Source organism: Agrilus planipennis, unplaced genomic scaffold, assembly GCF_000699045.2.
Source record: "Agrilus planipennis isolate EAB-ADULT unplaced genomic scaffold, Apla_2.0 scaffold291, whole genome shotgun sequence".
Taxonomy (NCBI): Eukaryota; Metazoa; Arthropoda; class Insecta; order Coleoptera; family Buprestidae; genus Agrilus; species Agrilus planipennis.
The window spans coordinates 197,603-216,133 of NW_020440480.1; the positions used below are offsets into that span (position 1 = coordinate 197,603).

The 18,531-nt window shown below is 34.2% G+C and overlaps 1 protein-coding gene across 3 annotated transcripts; it reads left to right on the forward strand.

Annotated features, from left to right (window-relative positions):
- The first annotated feature begins 215 nt into the window (after nucleotides 1-215).
- On the forward strand, nucleotides 216-14,352 carry LOC108740271. 3 transcript variants are annotated; one of them, XM_018474530.1, is made up of 10 exons: nucleotides 216-307; nucleotides 374-583; nucleotides 1,970-2,145; nucleotides 2,941-3,146; nucleotides 4,132-4,606; nucleotides 7,765-7,936; nucleotides 8,907-9,329; nucleotides 10,343-10,568; nucleotides 12,679-12,938; nucleotides 14,152-14,352. In XM_018474530.1, the coding sequence occupies exons 1-10, from the start codon at nucleotides 305-307 to the stop codon at nucleotides 14,326-14,328; spliced, it is 2,328 nt and encodes a 775-aa protein (XP_018330032.1). In that variant the 5' UTR covers nucleotides 216-304; the 3' UTR covers nucleotides 14,329-14,352. The 3 variants fall into 3 exon arrangements, with proteins under 3 accessions (XP_018330032.1, XP_018330031.1, XP_018330033.1); XM_018474529.1 differs by having other exon boundaries at nucleotides 222-583; XM_018474531.1 differs by lacking the exon at nucleotides 216-307 and having other exon boundaries at nucleotides 431-516.
- Nucleotides 14,353-18,531: the final 4,179 nt, after the last annotated feature.

Below are 18,531 nucleotides of genomic sequence, written 5' to 3' on the forward strand. Positions count from 1 at the left end.
AACTCAAAAATATTTACAGGATAATGTTACAGGGTAAAGGTTATAGTACTCCAACTTTTTTGTGTATCGTGTGGAAAATTATTGGAAAAGGACTTAAAGGCATATTTTCTTTATTATTATATGTATGTTTCTATTTATTTCTGAAAATTTGGATGAAAGCTATGCTAAGCTAATACATGCCTACTTCAAAAATCTAGTCAACACATTCGTCAGTAACAATATTGACAACTTCAAAATTGGGGTTTGAGTTGTTAATTTTTTTTTTCCGTTCCAAAAGGAATTCTGTGGGCTTATTGATTTGACTATGGTAAAATTTACGTTTTCATTTTTGGTAGCTTTCGATTACGATCCTGACGCGAAAGAAATTCCGCAGGAGAAGAAGAAAAAGAAGAAGAAGGATAAACCAAAAAAGAAGGAGAAGAAAAAGCGAAAAGGAAAGGCCGAAGACAAACCTAAACCTGTTATACCGCCTTATGTGATTCAACTTGGGAAATTAATTGGCAATCTTAGTATCGAGTACGAATTTTTACCAAAAAGGCCTAAGTTTCATATTGATGTCCTTTGTTGGGGTCCAGTAGCAAAGGTTTTTAGTTACCATAACAAAACCAATAAATAATGAAGCGAATCATCATATGGGCGTCTTGAAAGAATAAAGAATAAAACACATTTTCAAATGTGCATAGTAGATCCCTTTTTTAACCGACAAAAAAAAGAAGGAGGTTCTAAAGTCAACGCGTATATTTTTTTTTATGTATGACCACGCATAACTTTTTACAGAGTTGTCCGATTTTGATAATTCTTTCTTTATTTGAAAGAGTATACTCCAAAGTTCGTCCCTTATACATTTGGAAAAAAAATTCCAGTCCTAAGGGTAGGAAAACAGGGGATGATTGTTGCTTATTATCCTTTCACTGATTGTAATGTATGACCACGCATAACTTTTAACAGAATAGTCCGATTTTGATAATTCTTTTTTGTTAGAAATGGGTATACCTCCAAGTTGGTCCCATACAAACTTAGAAAAAAAATCTAACCCTAGGGGTAGGAAAAAAAGGGGTGATTTATAGTAGGAAAATACTAGTAGTAGTAGTAATTAGTATATTATAGCCACAAAAAATAATGGTAAAGGTCTGGGGGGGGGGAATCGAAAGAGGAGGTCTCCCCCACCACTGTACCATAAAAAGATCGTGGCGGTCTCACCCCCATAAACAGTTATGGGGGTTCNTTAGAAGCGTTCGAAATGTAGTGTGTGAGGTATTAGAAAGAGTAGGAGAACAGAGAACTCTATGAAAGTCAATAAGAAATAGTCGAGATAGGTTGGGGGGATACCTGAGGCATGAAGGTCTAGTCAGAGACATATTGGAGGCAGAAACGGGAGTTAGGAGGGGTAGAGGTAGACCTAGATTAGATTACTGTTGTTCTATTTTAGGCAAATGCGAAGATTAGCTCAGGATAAGAAAGAGTGGAGGTACGTGTTCAACCAGTCTTACGACTGACGACCTTATGATGATGAAAGGTGTGTATCATCACAATATCATTCGTCCATCATCCCTTCTCTAACATTATGAACATTTTCTGAAGGTTTTCAGAACGTGCACTGAAGGATGGTTTTAGATTTTTTTTTAACAAAAAAATTAAACCGCCGAAAAGACTGAAAAGCAAAAAATAATAAACCTTTATTTTATTAAGCTTAATAACTAAGTTCTTCAACTAATGTAAGTATACTTATGTAATTTTGAGTGTCGGCGCTAAACAATCAATAAAAAAAGATCACTAAATTACCTTAAATTTAAAGAAATAACCAAATAAAATTAACAATGCAAACACTTTAGGTACACTATTAAGTAAGTTCATGTACTCTATTGAACCAATTCTGTAACTGGCGCTCTCAGATGGTCTGCTTCATTATTTCTTGGTTATGGGATAAAAATTTTGAAAATAACTTTCATTTTCATGCTATGGTTAATAGGTTTTTGCAGCAAATGAAGAATTGATAATAAAATGCATTGTGTTTGATAAAAAAGCATGGGTTCCAGTCACCGTTTATCATACTGTGCCTCCGCTGGAAGACGTTGAGTTAACAAAATTACATCAGCATATCATTAAATTTATGTTTTATACAGCCAAAAATAAACTTGGAAAAGGGTAAATTTTTATGCTATTATTAGATGATCAAAAATTAACGATTAGATCCAAGAATCCATGTAGTCGGTATTCGCAAATTCAGTTAAAAGTACCGGTAACCGGGACTGTTCAGTTAAAAATTAAAAGGAATACTCACCCCTAATTACCACAAATAATTTTATTTGAGCGGACACGTGTTTCGCCCACTTCATATGTGGGCGTTATCAACGCGAGACTGATCGTGTCCGCTCAAATAAAATTATTTGTGGTAATTAGGGGTGAGTATTCCTTTTAAATTTTAATTAATATTTACCACAGTCTCCTCTTTCTACTTTGGGACTGTTCAGGTTCAACTTAAAATATCAACAGTTTACGCCATTTATTTGAGGTTAGATCGCACTGACAGCATTAGTGTCAATTAGTATACATAACCTCCCATCCTAACCAAACACTTAATGCTTTTATTTGATTGTTTGCGATAGGTTACGGTAGGTAAAGATAGTACGAACGAAGTAAGCAACGGTTTCGGGTGCCGTTATTTAAAACAGAATTGATGAATCCCGGCTGTCAGAACTCGATCCACTGTTGCCAAGATTAAAGCATTTTAAAACATTAACTAGAGAAACCAGTACAGAAAAACACAATAGTTACCAAAAAATATGTTTAACAAAACGAAGCTTTGTGGATATAAACAAATTATTGAAAAATCTTCCACAAGAAATAAAAGTCAATATCCATTATTTCAATACGTCTTTAGCTAACTTTCTTTGATGTAGGATTTATTCGAATTTAGATTTACTTCTTAATGTATTTTAGAGCAAAGAAAGACAAGTCGAAAGTGTTTTATCTTAAAGAAGAAGAAATTTGTATTAAAGATAGGTTTTTGCTTGCTTTTGAAGAAAATCCGAACGTTGATGTTCCGGTGGAAACGTCTAGCAAACCATTAGAATTACCATCAAAATCGAATATGGACGACGTTAAAAAAGATGAAGCAATTGTATCAAAATTAGAATTCTTGAAAGGTATGAAAAGATAGGTAACTTAAACACGGCAAATCGCGAATTACGTACTCACGGGTCAATTTAGGAAGGCGAGATTAGCAGTAAACTATCAAATTAGCACAGAAAAGAAGGTTGTGTTTTTGGTTTTCCTAAAATCCATTCAGCATGTTTGAATGAAAGTTTTTGAGCTAGAATAATAGGGCCATGAGGAAGGCTTTCAAAGCTAACTTGGATTTTTTGGGGTTAGGAATGAAGGGGAGAGCCGAAAGTAAGATAAAACGATAGGTGATTTGACACACTTGAGCGACGAATTGTCACCTGCCCTCTTAGTGAGTGTTATTATTGAGAACCAATTGTATTTATAGATGAATGTAAGGAAATGGTATGAATATGAAGAGGAATGATATCACTAAAATAAAGAGATTAGGATAGGGATGAATTGGAACAAAAGGGGTGGCCCTCAGGGGAGGGATGAAGTAGGTAAAAATTATTACGAAAAAGCACCATTCAGAATATGAAAATCTAATGGCAAATAATCTTTAAGGATATTTCCAATTCTTAAGTTTTCTGTTGTTTCCATTGCTGAGTTCAAAAATATACACCCATTTCGATTAAAACAATCTAATTGACCTTAAAATTATCTCGAAAGTCAAAGTCAAAATCAAATCAAAAAAACCCAATTGACTTCTCCTTCGCAATTATGCACCCTTTTGTCTAAAACTTTATCCGAAACATTAAGGTCCAATGAAGGTCTTTTTGCCCTGATTGAGTTTTAAATAAGAAAAAAAAAAAACATTCCATTCTAACCTTTCAAGAGGCGATCAGCTCAAAAGGAAACATTTTCCTGATGATGCTGGTGTACTAGGTGATGTTGCTTGCTTATCAAAAACATAAAATCATTCAGGAATATATAGCGAGTCGAGTGCATTATTTGTAAGTTCGAGATTGTAAAACGAATAGACAACTAATACAGTAAAACTGAATTTTCTTTTTTTTTATTCTGCAGATTCGGTTCACAAATTCAAAATGTACAAGATCTTACAGAAAGTTCAAAATGGTAAAGAAATTAACTCAAAATCGTTCGCGCCAACGTGCCGTGCTGTTGAGCCTGAAACATGTGGTGAAATAACAGAAAATTTGAGAGCTTTCTTAAAATTTGCGAAGGGCAAAGGTAAAGGGAAAAAGAATAAAAAACCCAAAAAACCCAAAAAAAAGAAGAAACCAAAAAAAGGGAAAAAGAAGGGGAAACAACGTCCTACGAGTATGGAAGTGTTAGTGCCAGGGGAAGTCTTCCTTACAGAACCGTACTACAGCTTATTTGAACCGAGCAGTCGCGGTATGATTCCATCAGTTTATCACGTCTTTATTTTATTAACGGCGACTCGAGTAATGACAGATGTACAAAGATTTTACAACAATCCTGTGGTTTTCAAAGTACATAAGCTGTCTAATTTAGCAGTTGAATTGTTGCAGGCTATCAAGTAAGTTACATGACTTTTAAGAGCAAAAAATTGCTAAAAAAGTTGATACAGTAGCTCCTTATTCGCGGGGTATACGTTCCATAAATATAACAGCGGATATGGAATGGTAATTAGTATGGAATCGTAAATGATAAGTTCTAAGGTTCTTAAATAACACCGATATTTATTATTATTATTATTTATTAAAAAATTCGCAATTAAAGTTAATAGATATTTAGGTTTATAATCTTTAGGCAAGGGTTTAAAAAATTTGTTTTTTAAACCCTTGCCCTTGTTTTGACATTTGAAATTAGTCCACTCGATCACATCTTTTGTAAAAGTCGCCTCGGCACGCACCAACTGTACATATTCAAAAGATGCCGATAAATTAAGGGGACTCAGTAGTACACGCGCCATAGAATAAAAACATGTTTATCGGTTTTAGATATCATGAGTTTAATATTTAAAACAGAGGTTTGAAATTTTGTAGTGAGATAGTTAAATTTTTGTTCTAAAGCTTGTCGAAGGCCACTTTTTAATTTCTATTAAAAATACGTGTCCTACAAGAAGCATCAAATTTAAGCACTTGTAAAAGCATTTAATGACCATATCATTGAAAACCAAAAACGTGCCGAGTTAGTGTAAACCTTTGTCTGTTACCGTACAAAAAATCACATATTTATCTCGCAGCGTTACTTCACAATATTTAGAATAGAAATCTATGTTTTCGGAAAAATTCACACTAGGCACGAGCGGTCTATTGCGGTCAATCCCCTTAATGAATGACACCGAATCCTCTTCTGTTTACCGATTGCATCCGCGAGCAATGAAATTCTTAGCTAGGTTGTAATTTTTTCACCTGCAAGTAATCAAAACGCGAATAAGGAAACCGTGAATAAGGAACTTTTACTGTACTGTGAAATTATTGAAAGATTGTGTATACGTCATTGACGCAGCTCAAAAAGTAATGGCAGCAGCACATTGAACTTACTTTCGGAAATAGTATATATCCGTAATGAGAAAATATGCATCCGATTTGATACGTACGCAAAGAAATTGTCTTTACGTTTTGTGTTTTACAACTGATAATAAGTACTGAATTTGATGCACAGTCGCTCATTCCGCAGTGGACTGCTTTGCTTCCTGTATATTGTTATGGTTGGAACGTTCGAAATTGACATGTCGCATTTACTTTCTTCTTTTAACTTACTATACTTCGTTTACTTTCTCTAGCGATGTGCCCCTTCCAATGTCTTGGATGCGCAATAGTAAAATCGGAGGTAGGGAGAAAAAAGCACATTATACTCTCGACTCATGTACATTAAACATACTTTTTTGTACAGTACTTGCCAAAAGTATTCTTCAATCATGAAATCTGCGTGTCGAAAACAAGCTTTAAAACCATTAGTATGTCTTCAAATATAAACAAACATCTCGTTGATATTTTCAGTAGTAATTGGTACCAATAACAGCACATTTGAGCAATGCAATTAGTGGATAAAGTGGTCAATTTGTCGGTGCAGTACTGTACGGATTATACGCTCCTCACCGATTGAGAGTTTGGCCGAGAGTTGTCTCCTTCCTTTTCTGGCCTAGTGCTGTTCTTTTCTACTTTGCGCCGGTCAAGCTAAAGGTTACATCGCTAGAGAAACTAAACGAAGTATAACTAGACTAGAGCTGTTGCTAAGAGAACGCCTACTTTTACTCACAACAGACGTTATAGGGAATATCGTAAGCATAGAAAAGAGATGCCAGGTGGGAATTGCAGCGGACACTAATAAAGGAAAAGGAATAACATTACACCAATTGTTGCGTAACAGAAAGAGATGCAGACATGCAAAATTTGTGCATGTTGCTAACATCGGACTTTAAAGAAATTTGACATTTTCATTCATTTTTATACCTTATTTAGTTTGTCCAATTTCAAATAATTAATAATTTTCCGTTAACAGTAAAAGAATTCTATTTTAAATATTTTAAACGATTGACCATATGTAACTCGACAATAGGGTAAAAGTGGGATAGACGCCCTTGGAGGATAGACGCCGCACCTTAAAAAAAGAGAATTTAAAACCAAGTTCACGCTCTAGTACCAAGTTCCTCGGACAGATCTCGCCCCGCACAGCTCAGTCCGCGCACGCGCTTCGACAGGACTGCACGTGTCGCCGCTTGAGTTAAAAAAACGTTGCAAAATTTTATCGCGCTTGCATGATTCTTGTGACAGTGACATTTTGACGTGTTCAGAACTTTCGTTTTCGAAGGTAAGTTTTAAGTGTGTATTGTTATTTAAATAGTATGTATCATTTATATTTATGGTGTGTTTATAAAATTACGAAATTATTTAAGTATTTTTATTTATTTGCTGGGGCGTCTATCCCTACTAAAAAGGATAGAGGCCCCACTATTGACTGAGTATAGACGCCCTTAGAGGCATATATCCTCTACGACTTATTCACAGGTACTTAGGCTATAGGCTTACACGAAGATTGCACTCTATATGGCGATTACTGTAATAGATGTGGACACAAGAAGAAGCTTGCAGCTCTAAAAGCTAACCTGGCCAAAGTGAATTCAAAGAATAAGTAACCTGGCCAAAGTAAACAGTATCTCTATATTTGTTGATTATTTGAAAATTTTGATTACTGTTATTTTTGTTTAAGAAGGAAGCTTTGTTTTTCCCCAAAGAAGTCTTAAGGGACGGATTTGTTTTAAGTTTTATTATTCCTAAATTTAGTTCTGTAAAGTTTTAAATAATTTTTAATAGACGTTGTTAAGTTGCTAAGTTTACCCAAAGAATGATTGAAAGCAAATAAACATTTTATTTAATTTTCTACGAATTTTTTTTTTATTACGGAGGCATCTATCCCATTGTAGGGCATCTATACTCATGTCGAAATTTTGCCAGGGGCAACTACCCCATACAGTAGGCGTCTATCCTCAAACAATAAGTTTTTTTTAGAGCCGAATATCTATAAATCTACGGTATGCATTGAATAATGATATGAGTAGATAGTAAGTATAAGGACTATAGTTGTTACAAATAGTTAACTCACTCGAATAGTGCTTTAAAAAAAAAAGTTATAGTCAGCTTACAGAAAGTGGGGCATCTATCCCACTTTTACCCTAACCTTTAAAAAGTTTGTAATGGCAACTAATATTTGTAAAAAATAACTTTTAAGCATTACGTCGGTGTATGTGTACATGAATATTCCGCGTGTTTCACTTTGTAAAACAGCCACCAAGGAAGTAGCGAATGTGATCCGATTTAATGAATCCCATGTTCATTTCTTGAAGCACCCATGCCCCTTCGAATTTATAGAAATGCTACGAACACAAGGACTATTCGTTGAAGTAAGTAACAGCACAAATCAATTTGTATGTTTTCAAAAAGTTGAATGTTTTTATATGGGGTGTCCCATTTCTCATCCCCATGGGTTATGGGAGTCACCAATTCAAAAATAACCAGTCAAAAAAGGACATCGGACCAACAATTTGACTTTCGGTTTCCTTGAATGACCTTCGTGTTGGTTACTTCAGTGACAAGACAAAAGACAAGATAAAGACCTAAATAATATTGAATAACCACGAAGAATAGCTTGATGTAATACTGGATAATGTCACTAATTTGATATTTTGAGTTGTACTGTCAATAACTCTAAAAATGAAGTTATTCTCTATTAAAATTTATTTTCTGACTGTTCAATGTGGCTTAGTGTTTGTATAATTGAAATAACCTCTGAACGCTATTCAAAAAGAAAGCTACCAAAACCTACTTGTACGTAAATTTTTATGCTCTTCGAAATTAAGATTTTCGATTTGGCTTTTAAATAAAAGTTACGCTCAAATTGTAGGTCACCATCCAAATGTCCCCTCCTAACCCGAGAACTTTTGCACAGCTTATTTTTGGATTGGTATTTCCTTTGTCAAGATATTCAGGAGGGTAGTTTATAAAAAGGACAGCCTGTACATTAAAGACAATTAAAAATTTGTCAAAGATTAAAAAAAGAAGTTTCTAAAAAACGTTTTACTTCTTTAGTTTTAAGTTTTGATGCATTATTTTTCTGTATTGACTATGGTGGATTCTCCAATGTGAATCTCAAAATGTTTTTATTTATAATTTCATAATTTAATAAAAAAAAAAGAAGATGAAGCCTCAATGTTGTTCGAAGACCTAGCTGTAGATACTCAAAATGAGATAAATGAGTAGTGTAGGTTCTATTTTCTAAATTTGCATATCTATTTACTTTTTTATTTCATTTTCTCATTTAACTAGAATCAAAGATTAAACACTTTTATCGCATATTCTTACGAAATTTCGTAGTTGAGAGGCGTTGTAAAAAATGACAAACCGAAGGCACAACCTTCTCTGTTTGGTACGAAAACGGACGACTACCTTATTAGTGAAAAATCCAAAATACCAGCACAGATATCAGATGGTGGAGCTGAGCTGGATTATATCGTCTTAGCTGTCGCTTGCTTCGACTTGTACGGACTGTTACAGCAGCCATGGTGTATCAAAATGACTCAACCGTTGCACAACCCCAACAGCTTAAGTGGCGCAAGTTATTGTACCTTGTTCGCGAATTACGAGTTTCAAGACACGATAACCGTTAACGAAGTGAATTTACGTCAAGTGAAAACAAGAGAAGTCAGCAATGCCTTGTCTGAAGAAGTCCTAATAAGTAGGGGAACGTCGTTGAAGATTTCCGTTACGGCTTTTATGCCGCAGGCCCCAGTTTTACAGGTATCACATTTAATTAACTTAGTGATATTTTACTTCCTAAAAGTCAGACCAAAAATGCACGAATACTTCCAAAACTCTAGCCAGTATTTAATATATTATGAAGGATGAAACCATGGCGGCAGGAGTCTGCCAAAACGTAGTTTGTTTAATGAACACAGGGACTACGATTGCGAGAACTTTACTTATCACAATTTAGAGTATATCGATATGTTCACATTTTTCAAAATATCCCTGGAGTTCTTTTAGATGTTTCGCCGTTTCGCATTCTACGGTCTCCACATCCCCCCACTGCTATCCCCGAAAATAAACTTTGGAGGGACGATATTTCTATTATGATCTAGATAATCGCTATTTTGTTTGTAGTGATGCAGCCATCACACAATATATTGCATATGACCCCTAGAAACCTTTCGTAGAAAGTCGTCTTTACTGTTTATCCTTCAGGAAGAAATTGATCACGGGCAACCCCACAAATATAAAATAAATCAACAGCAAGATTTGGTTCCTCTTTTGCGTTCGTGGTTCATCTGTACCTTTCTATTCCTTATTTTGTGATTTGCTCGATGTCGAATTTGTAGAACCACTAATCATCAAAACCTTAAGCAGAGTTCTTCCAGTCGATCTTCTTTTTTATAAATGATCTTTATACACAACTTCCATAACTCCAAATGTTCTAATACAACCGCAGGCAATGGATTTCGTCGAATCATTCAGATAGTCAATCGACTATCGGAAACCGCACAAATTAATCATTGAAGTCTTCACAGCCATTGCACTACAATTAGTTCACTAATAGGGGATGCTTTCTTTTGCATATTGTCTACATAAATGGCCCTTAATAGTTAGCCAGCTACTTGGGATACTAAAAATAAAAAGAATGGTTTCTCCCTGGCCATGTTCACTGTTCATTCTTAATAGTAAATAGTTCGCATTTTGCATTAGGACAAACTTTTAACATTAGATATGTATAGGTGTACGTATGAATTTTGTTAAATTTGTCACATTCCTTTCAGGTTCTGAATAACATTCTTTATAGGCGTCTAGTAATGGAGATATACGATTTAGAATTTGCAGCAATTTTGCTCGTCGACATCATTGAACATAATCGATCTGTATTTCATGACAAGGGAATACCTTTTAATTTTGCACACGCTAATACCAGACACTACAAACCCAGAGAAGGTGCAAATGAATCAAGTAATGTAGAAGTTGACGATGCCGTCACAGGATTTCTACTTGGTAAAATAAATACCTATATCTTTCTGTATTATTTTTGTTAATGTAGTTTGTTTTTTCATAAAAGGTATGCGAATGATATTCATAAATAATTGCTTGAATTTTCATCCAATTGTTTGATTACTTGTTATTAATTACACGTGTTTATATGTAGCAGAAACAAAGCATGGTCTACCCGAAAAACTAATTTCACATTGATGTTTTAAAATTATTATACTAATCGTAAGCTTTAACCGCAGCTTCACTCCAATTTTTTTTATTCCTTTGGAAACAGTACTTTTTTTCTGAATAAAGGTACCTTATGTCCTTTTCTGTAGCCTTGACAATGTATGCACAAAATTTCATGGTAGGTTTTACCCCCAGGTCCTATCGCATTTTGATGCCCTAAATACGTGTCGAAGACCTTCTACGACCACATAAAACTAATTTTTCGATCCCTGGGGAACAGTATTCTATTCTACCTTTTCGGTACCCTGGCAATGTGTGTTCAATATTTCATGATATGTTTTACCCGTGGGTTCTCTAGAGTTTTGATGTCCTAAATACATATGAAAGATCACCGACAACTACATAAAACTGATTTTTCTATCCCTGGGGGCAGTATTCTTTTCTGGATAAAAGGTACCCCGTGTCCTTTTCAGTGACTTGACAATGTGGGTACAAAATTTCATGATAGGTTTTACCGGCGGGTTCTCTAACGTTTTGACGACCTTGATACGATCTCAGGGACCATTTTCAATTTTACAGGCTATAACTACCAAAATTGGAAAATAGCTAAAAACAGGCATTCTCGTCCTTCAAGGTTACTGTAAAATTAATACGAGATTGCGTTTACGTCATCGAGATAGTTTGTGCGAATCAAAGTTCATGGAATGTAGTATAGTGTCAATTTAGACAAGGGTTGTGAAGTCTTTTAGGGAAAGACGGGTGGTTTCTGCACAATTGTGTTTAGAGTTTATTGACTGCGTCTTCGCCCCTCCCCGTTGACCAGTACCATAACTAAAATATCATGACTGCAGTTTGCCTAGACTACAAAGAGTGACAAAGAGATTTGCTCGTATTTTGCAATCCGGATAATCACGAATTAGTGTAGCTGAGGTACGGATAATCGGGTCTCCACAGTACTCTATCCTTATACGTAATATGCTGCTCTGTAGTCCATGTTTAAGCATAATCAATTAGAGTCAACGTAAGTCATAACTAAATTGGTAAACTTCCAGCTTAGGGTATGTACCCATACTACGTGACCCGCCAGGGAAAGAGGGGGGGGTCTTTATATATACCACCCTTGGTCACATGACCATACCGAGCGGCATGGCCTAGAGGTTTAGACCATTGCTTAGCATTCGGGAGGACGCCGGTTCGATTCCGGGTCCGTCTGCCTTGGTCCAAGTTTTTCTGTGGTTTCCTTGGATCATTTAGGCAAATGCTGAGGCAGTAATATTCCACAGATAATCTTTCATTCTCTTCTGTCTTTATTTCGTCCATCTCGTCTTTCTCACCCGAACCACCACCCACCCATTCCTACGATTCCTGAAAGCAGGCTGAAGAGGGCCTTCCGCCCTACCTTCCGGCGTAGTTCGGAAGGACTGCCCGCCCACCAGCATTACTGGCTGGTGGGAATGAAACACCCAAAAGTTTTTTTTTAGTTTTTCACATGGCCGCGAAGGGGGCGTTACTTAGATTTTCGTCACGTAGTCAATATCTTCTAGGAAAATCTCGCAACTTTTCGAGCTCTATTTGAATTTGGCGTCACGCGGTAAGAGCCGTGTAAATAAAGACAAATATTAATCAAATTAATTTTTTTCAACTTTGTGTTTCCAAAAGATTATTTAAAACCATATTTGCGAACTACTACGTGAAAACTAGAAGGGGAAGGGGGTCTTGCCATATACTGCGGGAGGTCAGCGATGGGGGAAGAGGAATAAAAAATTGTAAAAAATGGGTCACGTAGTATGGGTACGTTTCCTTATCTTCCTGTTATAATAAAAATCCCTAGAAATGACAAAATATGTACCGTATGTCGATGAGCAATTGATTCGCATTCCCAATAACCTTAAGTAACATCCAATTATAAAAAAAAATCTAATCTAACTCTAACTTTTTCTCAAAGATAATGGTGCAACTTGCTTGATTTATCTCGAAGGATCTCAATTGGGAATTATAACTCACTTTTGGCAAAGAGTTATGACCTGCCCTGCTAAAACCGCTGCGATATTTTTCAATAGTCAAGCTTTATACCAGCGAAGGGTTTACAGCGAATTTTTAAAGTATGGCGGCTTGTATGTAATAACGTTGAAGGTACCACTCCAGAAAATACTCAGTCAAATAAGAATACACATAACTGGGAATGTGCCGACACCCTGTTGGAAGGTAAATCATTAATTGAAACCATGATATTTAGATAAAATTTTGTTACACAACACAATTAGGGAATCAAAACTAGGATGTAGGAGAAATAGTTGTTTCGCATTTTAGTGCAATGTTTTATCAAAGTAATTAGAAGCAGAAAGTGAGGTTAAGAGTGTAGAGGTAGACTTAAGTTAGATTACTGTTCACAAATTCTTTAACCTGAAGGCTACTCTAGTTTTCGAGAAATGTGGCCGACATTAATGTGAAAATTCAATTTCAATTTTCCATCCACTACAAACTCTATATTTTGTTGCTGTTGTCGCACCCCTGCCGGGAATCGAACCCAAGACTTTTGGCTTTATGCGCCAGTGATTCCCGGCGGGGGTGAGATAACAGTAACAAAAATTTTCCCTCATTAACCTGAGGTAGTTTGTAATGGATGGAAATTTGAAAATTAATTTTCACATTAATATTTCATATTAACCACCATTAATAATTAAAAATGTCAAAATGTGGCCCTTTTTCCAAACATGTTCAAATGTGAGTTCCAATATTTTTTAACCTTTGAGACTTACAATGGTCTAACGTCAACAATTGAATTCACAAGAACCCAATTACGAAAAAATTTTAATAACTCCAATATGAGCTAGGTTTCAATAAACCCTAATTTTAAACGGAACTCCTCGAGTAGGTGCTACAATTTTTATTAAGATCATATTTCAATTGGTGACTTACACGTCGAGGCAGCTGATATTTTCAATGGACGTGGTTGAAACAATATTTTCAATACGGTACCCAGTTTTCGAAAAGTGTGGCCCATTTTTCAAATACGTTCAAATGTGAGTTTCAGTATTTTTTAATCCTGGGACCTTACAAGGGTCTAATGTTAACAATTGAATTCACAAGAACCCAATTACGAAATAATTTTAATAACTCCAATACGAGCTAGGTTTCAATAAACCCTAATTTTAAACGGAACTCCTCGAGTAGGTGCTACAATTTTTAATATGATCATATTTCAATTGGTGATTTACACGTCGAGGCAGCTGATATTTTCAATGGACGTGGTTGAAACAATATTTTCAATACGGTCCCCAATTTACACAAAATTGTATATTTTCTATCTTCTGTAAATATTTTGCCTTTCCTGTTATAATTTACTAGGTAGTCATATAATCTAAGAAATATTCCTCAATTTTAAATTGATTCAAATACTTGTACCTATTCATTGTAGGCTTTAAAAAAATTGGATTTGCTGTTACGTTGTCAATGGCAGAAAAAGATAAACGAATATGCCTTGTATCCCACCTCAAAACAATTAATTAGTTTGGATATGGAATGGGGGGTCGCTTATTGTACTAACCGTACTTATAGAAGTATTCATTTAATGTCAATGGGTGAACAAGTGTAATGGTTTGTGATTACAATTATCAAATAAACGTGTATGATAAAAAAATAACATCAAAAGCGTTATTTCTGTATGAATTTTTGACCTAAACCAATTACATTTATTTAAAATAGAACACTAACAGAAAACAAAACCCATGCATCTACTCCTGTATTTTATAGTAGAAAAATTGTACTAAAATTTCATACATTACACAGCCTATTTCCAATCAACAAATGTAGTTTCAAATCTACTTATATATTGGGTTAGTAGTTAATAATATTTTTTAACGAAAGATGCACTTACCAAGCATTACAATAGCATAAACATTGATATAAATTCCATTTGGCCACTAGAAAAGAGTTTCTGTCTATAAAATGATTTCGGTCAATGTTTTTACATTTGCATGTACACCGCGCGATTTTAACACAAGTGAATGTCCGACAATAATGTCCAAATAACGCACACTTCACCAAACAAAAATTACTTCAACTGTTTCTATGAGTTTTTACCACCGTACCGAGATTCAAGAAATCGTAAACTAATAGCGTTGTTTTATGTATAATCCGAAAAGCTAACGAATTGGTACGCGTTCACAATGACGATGAGACCGTTTAAAGGTAACAACTTGCTGCTGTAGATTTACCTAAACGCTGATAATAGCGCCGCGTGTGTTGGACTGTGCAACTAAAATCTATGCTATCTTGGATCCTATATGCGTATTCTTATTTAATAAAATTATTTTAATTTACGTGATTTTTATAACAGTGAATAATAATAATAGTAGTAAAAATAACAGTAATAAAAGTAAATAAGATTAATAGAAATTGTAAACTATTAGCGTTATTTTATGTATAATTTGTAAAATTGTTGTTCCAAATATGCTGAAACGCTGATAAGAGCGCCGCGTGCGTTGAACAGTAAAACTAAAATCTAAGCAATCTTGGATCCCAAATACGTATAATAATTTAATAAAATTATTTTAGTTTATGTGTTTTTTTATGATGGTGAATATAATCNCGATTTCACGCCTTAACTGCTCGATCGATTATCATGAAATTTTGTAAACACATTGTTAGGTACACAGAAAAGGACAAAGGGTACCTTTGGTCCAAAAAAGAAAAATTAGTTTTATGTGGTCCTTGGTGATTTTTGATACGTATTTAATACATCAACGCAAGCGAAGCCTTGGCTAAAATCTAGTAATCGAATAATAATATACTGAGCGTCATGGTTTAGACTCTAGACGTTTAGGGCCCCTGCTTAGCATTCGGGAGCACACCGGTTCGCTCCAAGTTTTTCCTTAGAACACTTTGGTAAATGCTGGCACAATAGTATTCTACAGATAATCTTTCATTCTCATCTGTCTAAATTTCGTCCATCTCATCTTCCTGAAAGAAGGCTGAAGAGGACCTTCTGGTCTACCTTCCCAACTAGAAATTAGTTCACTATAGTGTTCGATCCGGATTAGGATTTCGTAAAGATAAATCAGGCTTCCTGACCCAGATATGATTAAAATTCGTCATGCCATAAATGATCCACACAGGATCGTTTAAAAGATATTTGTGCTGGATTCGTTTCAGAAATCTATGCTAGATCAATTTCGATGATCCATGCCCGATCCATTCAATAGATCTAAGTCCGATCTGGCCAAAAGATCTATATCGAATCCGTTCAAAGGATCGAGATTAAATTTGTTTTTACATATTAATTTGACAATAAATAATAATAATTTTCGTCATAACATTAGTAATAAATTTATTGTTTGATAAGCAATATTACATACAGAATGGATCAGATAAAAAATTAAATTCTGTATTATGATCCAGTTCAGGACATCGGATACAATCTTGCTTTAAACAACGTACTGAAACAGTAATAAGATTTGTAGTATTAGATTCTGATAAGGAATTGATCAGATGACTGGATCAAGAGACACTTTGATCAAAAATTGATCAGATAGACGAATCAAGGGAAATGATACTATATTCTGATCAATCAGATGGCTGAACCAACAGATAGAGATCAGGAAAATCTGATCCAGGTCTGATCATAATCCGAGTTCCCAGAACCAATTTCTAGTAGGGATGTGATGCCCAGCGATACCCCCAAACTGCGTATAGAAATCCATTGGTGGAAGACAAAAAAAACAAATAACACTATAATTGCATACATCTATAAAATTTTGAAACCACCATTGAATTTTACACTGAATATTTCATAGAAATTATAGCTTATTCATATACAAAAAAATAAGTTTAAGAGAGGGTAGAGGGGAATCTAAACGTGTTTAATAGCAATAAAAGGTCATTCAGCAATAATAAAAATATTTTATTTATTTTAGTATGTATTACAACCTCTGCCTATGTAGTACTAATTACAAGGACCAGGCAAATTTTAATTTATAAATACCTGGTTTTTGTGGATTTTCTAGCTTTAGATACCCTCTGATATTGAAGACAGTGCAGTACTAATTACAAGACCTAGGCACCTATTAATTTACAAATATCTGATTTTTCTGCATTTTCTAGTTTGCATTTATTATTCTTGAAAATATAAGGTACTTTATTAATTTATTGCTTGTCCTAACAATAACATTAATATTTTATTGATTTTGTAATTTGGTTGCCTTACGAATAACCTGAGTGTAATAAATTACAATATTACTTTTTTCATCATTAGAATTTGGATGAACTAATCTACTTGCCTTATTATACAATTTTTATTACTGGTTTAATTATTTTTGAAGTACATACAAAATAAAAAAAGGAAATAATGACCTCAGTTCATGTATAATTTGAATACCTAGCACGACATCAATAATGTATATTTTTGTAATAAAATTAAAAAAGAAAAAACTAAAGTTCTTTTTTAAATTCATTTTGTACATGTTTGCATGCTCTTTAAAATAAAATAATCTATAGGTACTTGGTACGACATTATTATCATGTATGTATCTTTAAAGAAAATCTAAATCTATTAAGGACTTTTTTCAATGTGTTCGACTGTTTTTGTATGCATACATAACACAAAGCAAGTTGTGATTTGGACGATAAACAACTGTATTCGTCCAGTTTTTTCATGCTGGATTTTAGAGAAGAAGAGATAACGATAAAGAACGACAAACATGTTCGATACAATAAGACTAGCTGTTTGCCAGAGTTGTAGTCACCTTGAGAGTCCTTGAAAGTGAACGTATTTTTACACGAACGCGAAAACAATTTTATATTACTTAGTCCATATTCCAAAGAATATTTTAACTGCATGTTTTCAAAATAATTCATGAAATAACAANAATAAAATTATTTTAGTTTATGTGTTTTTTTATGATGGTGAATATAATCATTATAATAGTAATGAGGAACAGTCCACTGTTTGCGTTATGTACTTGCCTTTTTGTCCACTCTCACCAATTGTCATAAGGGATTACAATATGTGACGTCACGGCTTTTACAGCACTCGTTTTGAAGTGGAATTTGTATTTTCTGATCTTGTTACTTAACTTAATATTCTAATTAATATTTTATTTGCTTTAAGTTAGGACATGTCCTCAATAATTCTTACAAATTTTAATAGTATCTCTGTGATAAGTTTTAAATTGTTGAATTAATTCATTAATAGACCACATTAACTTTATTTGGTGTGATTTTGTTATAATTTGCTTGTAATCAATATTTACAAAAAAAAAAGAATTTTAAAAAAACTTTTTTGTAAAGTACCTATAAAGATGATGCGGCTTTTTCAATGTAGTGCTGATGTTAAAAACATCTCTACTGGAAATTAGTTCAGTATAGGGTCCGATCTGGATCAGAATTTCCTGAGGACTGATAAGGAATAAATCAGGCTTTTTGAACGGATATGATTAAAAATCGCCACACCATATATGATCGATCAGCACAGAATCCATTTAAATGATCCATGCCGGATCCGTTTCATTATGGTATAGTTAACTTTAAACAAATTTATTCAAAAATTCGTAAAGAGTAAGGTTTGTTGCAGAAAATAGTTTACGTTAAGTAAATGCATTATTATGATGTTGATAATACAATCAAAATAATAATTAATTCATAATCTAGGATACAATGAACCCTAATTTTAAACGGAACCCCTCGAGTAGGTGATAGAATTTTTAATATGATCATATTTCAATTGGTGATTTACACGTCGAGGCAGCTGATATTTTCAATGGACGTGGTTGAAACAATATTTTCAATACGGTACCCAGTT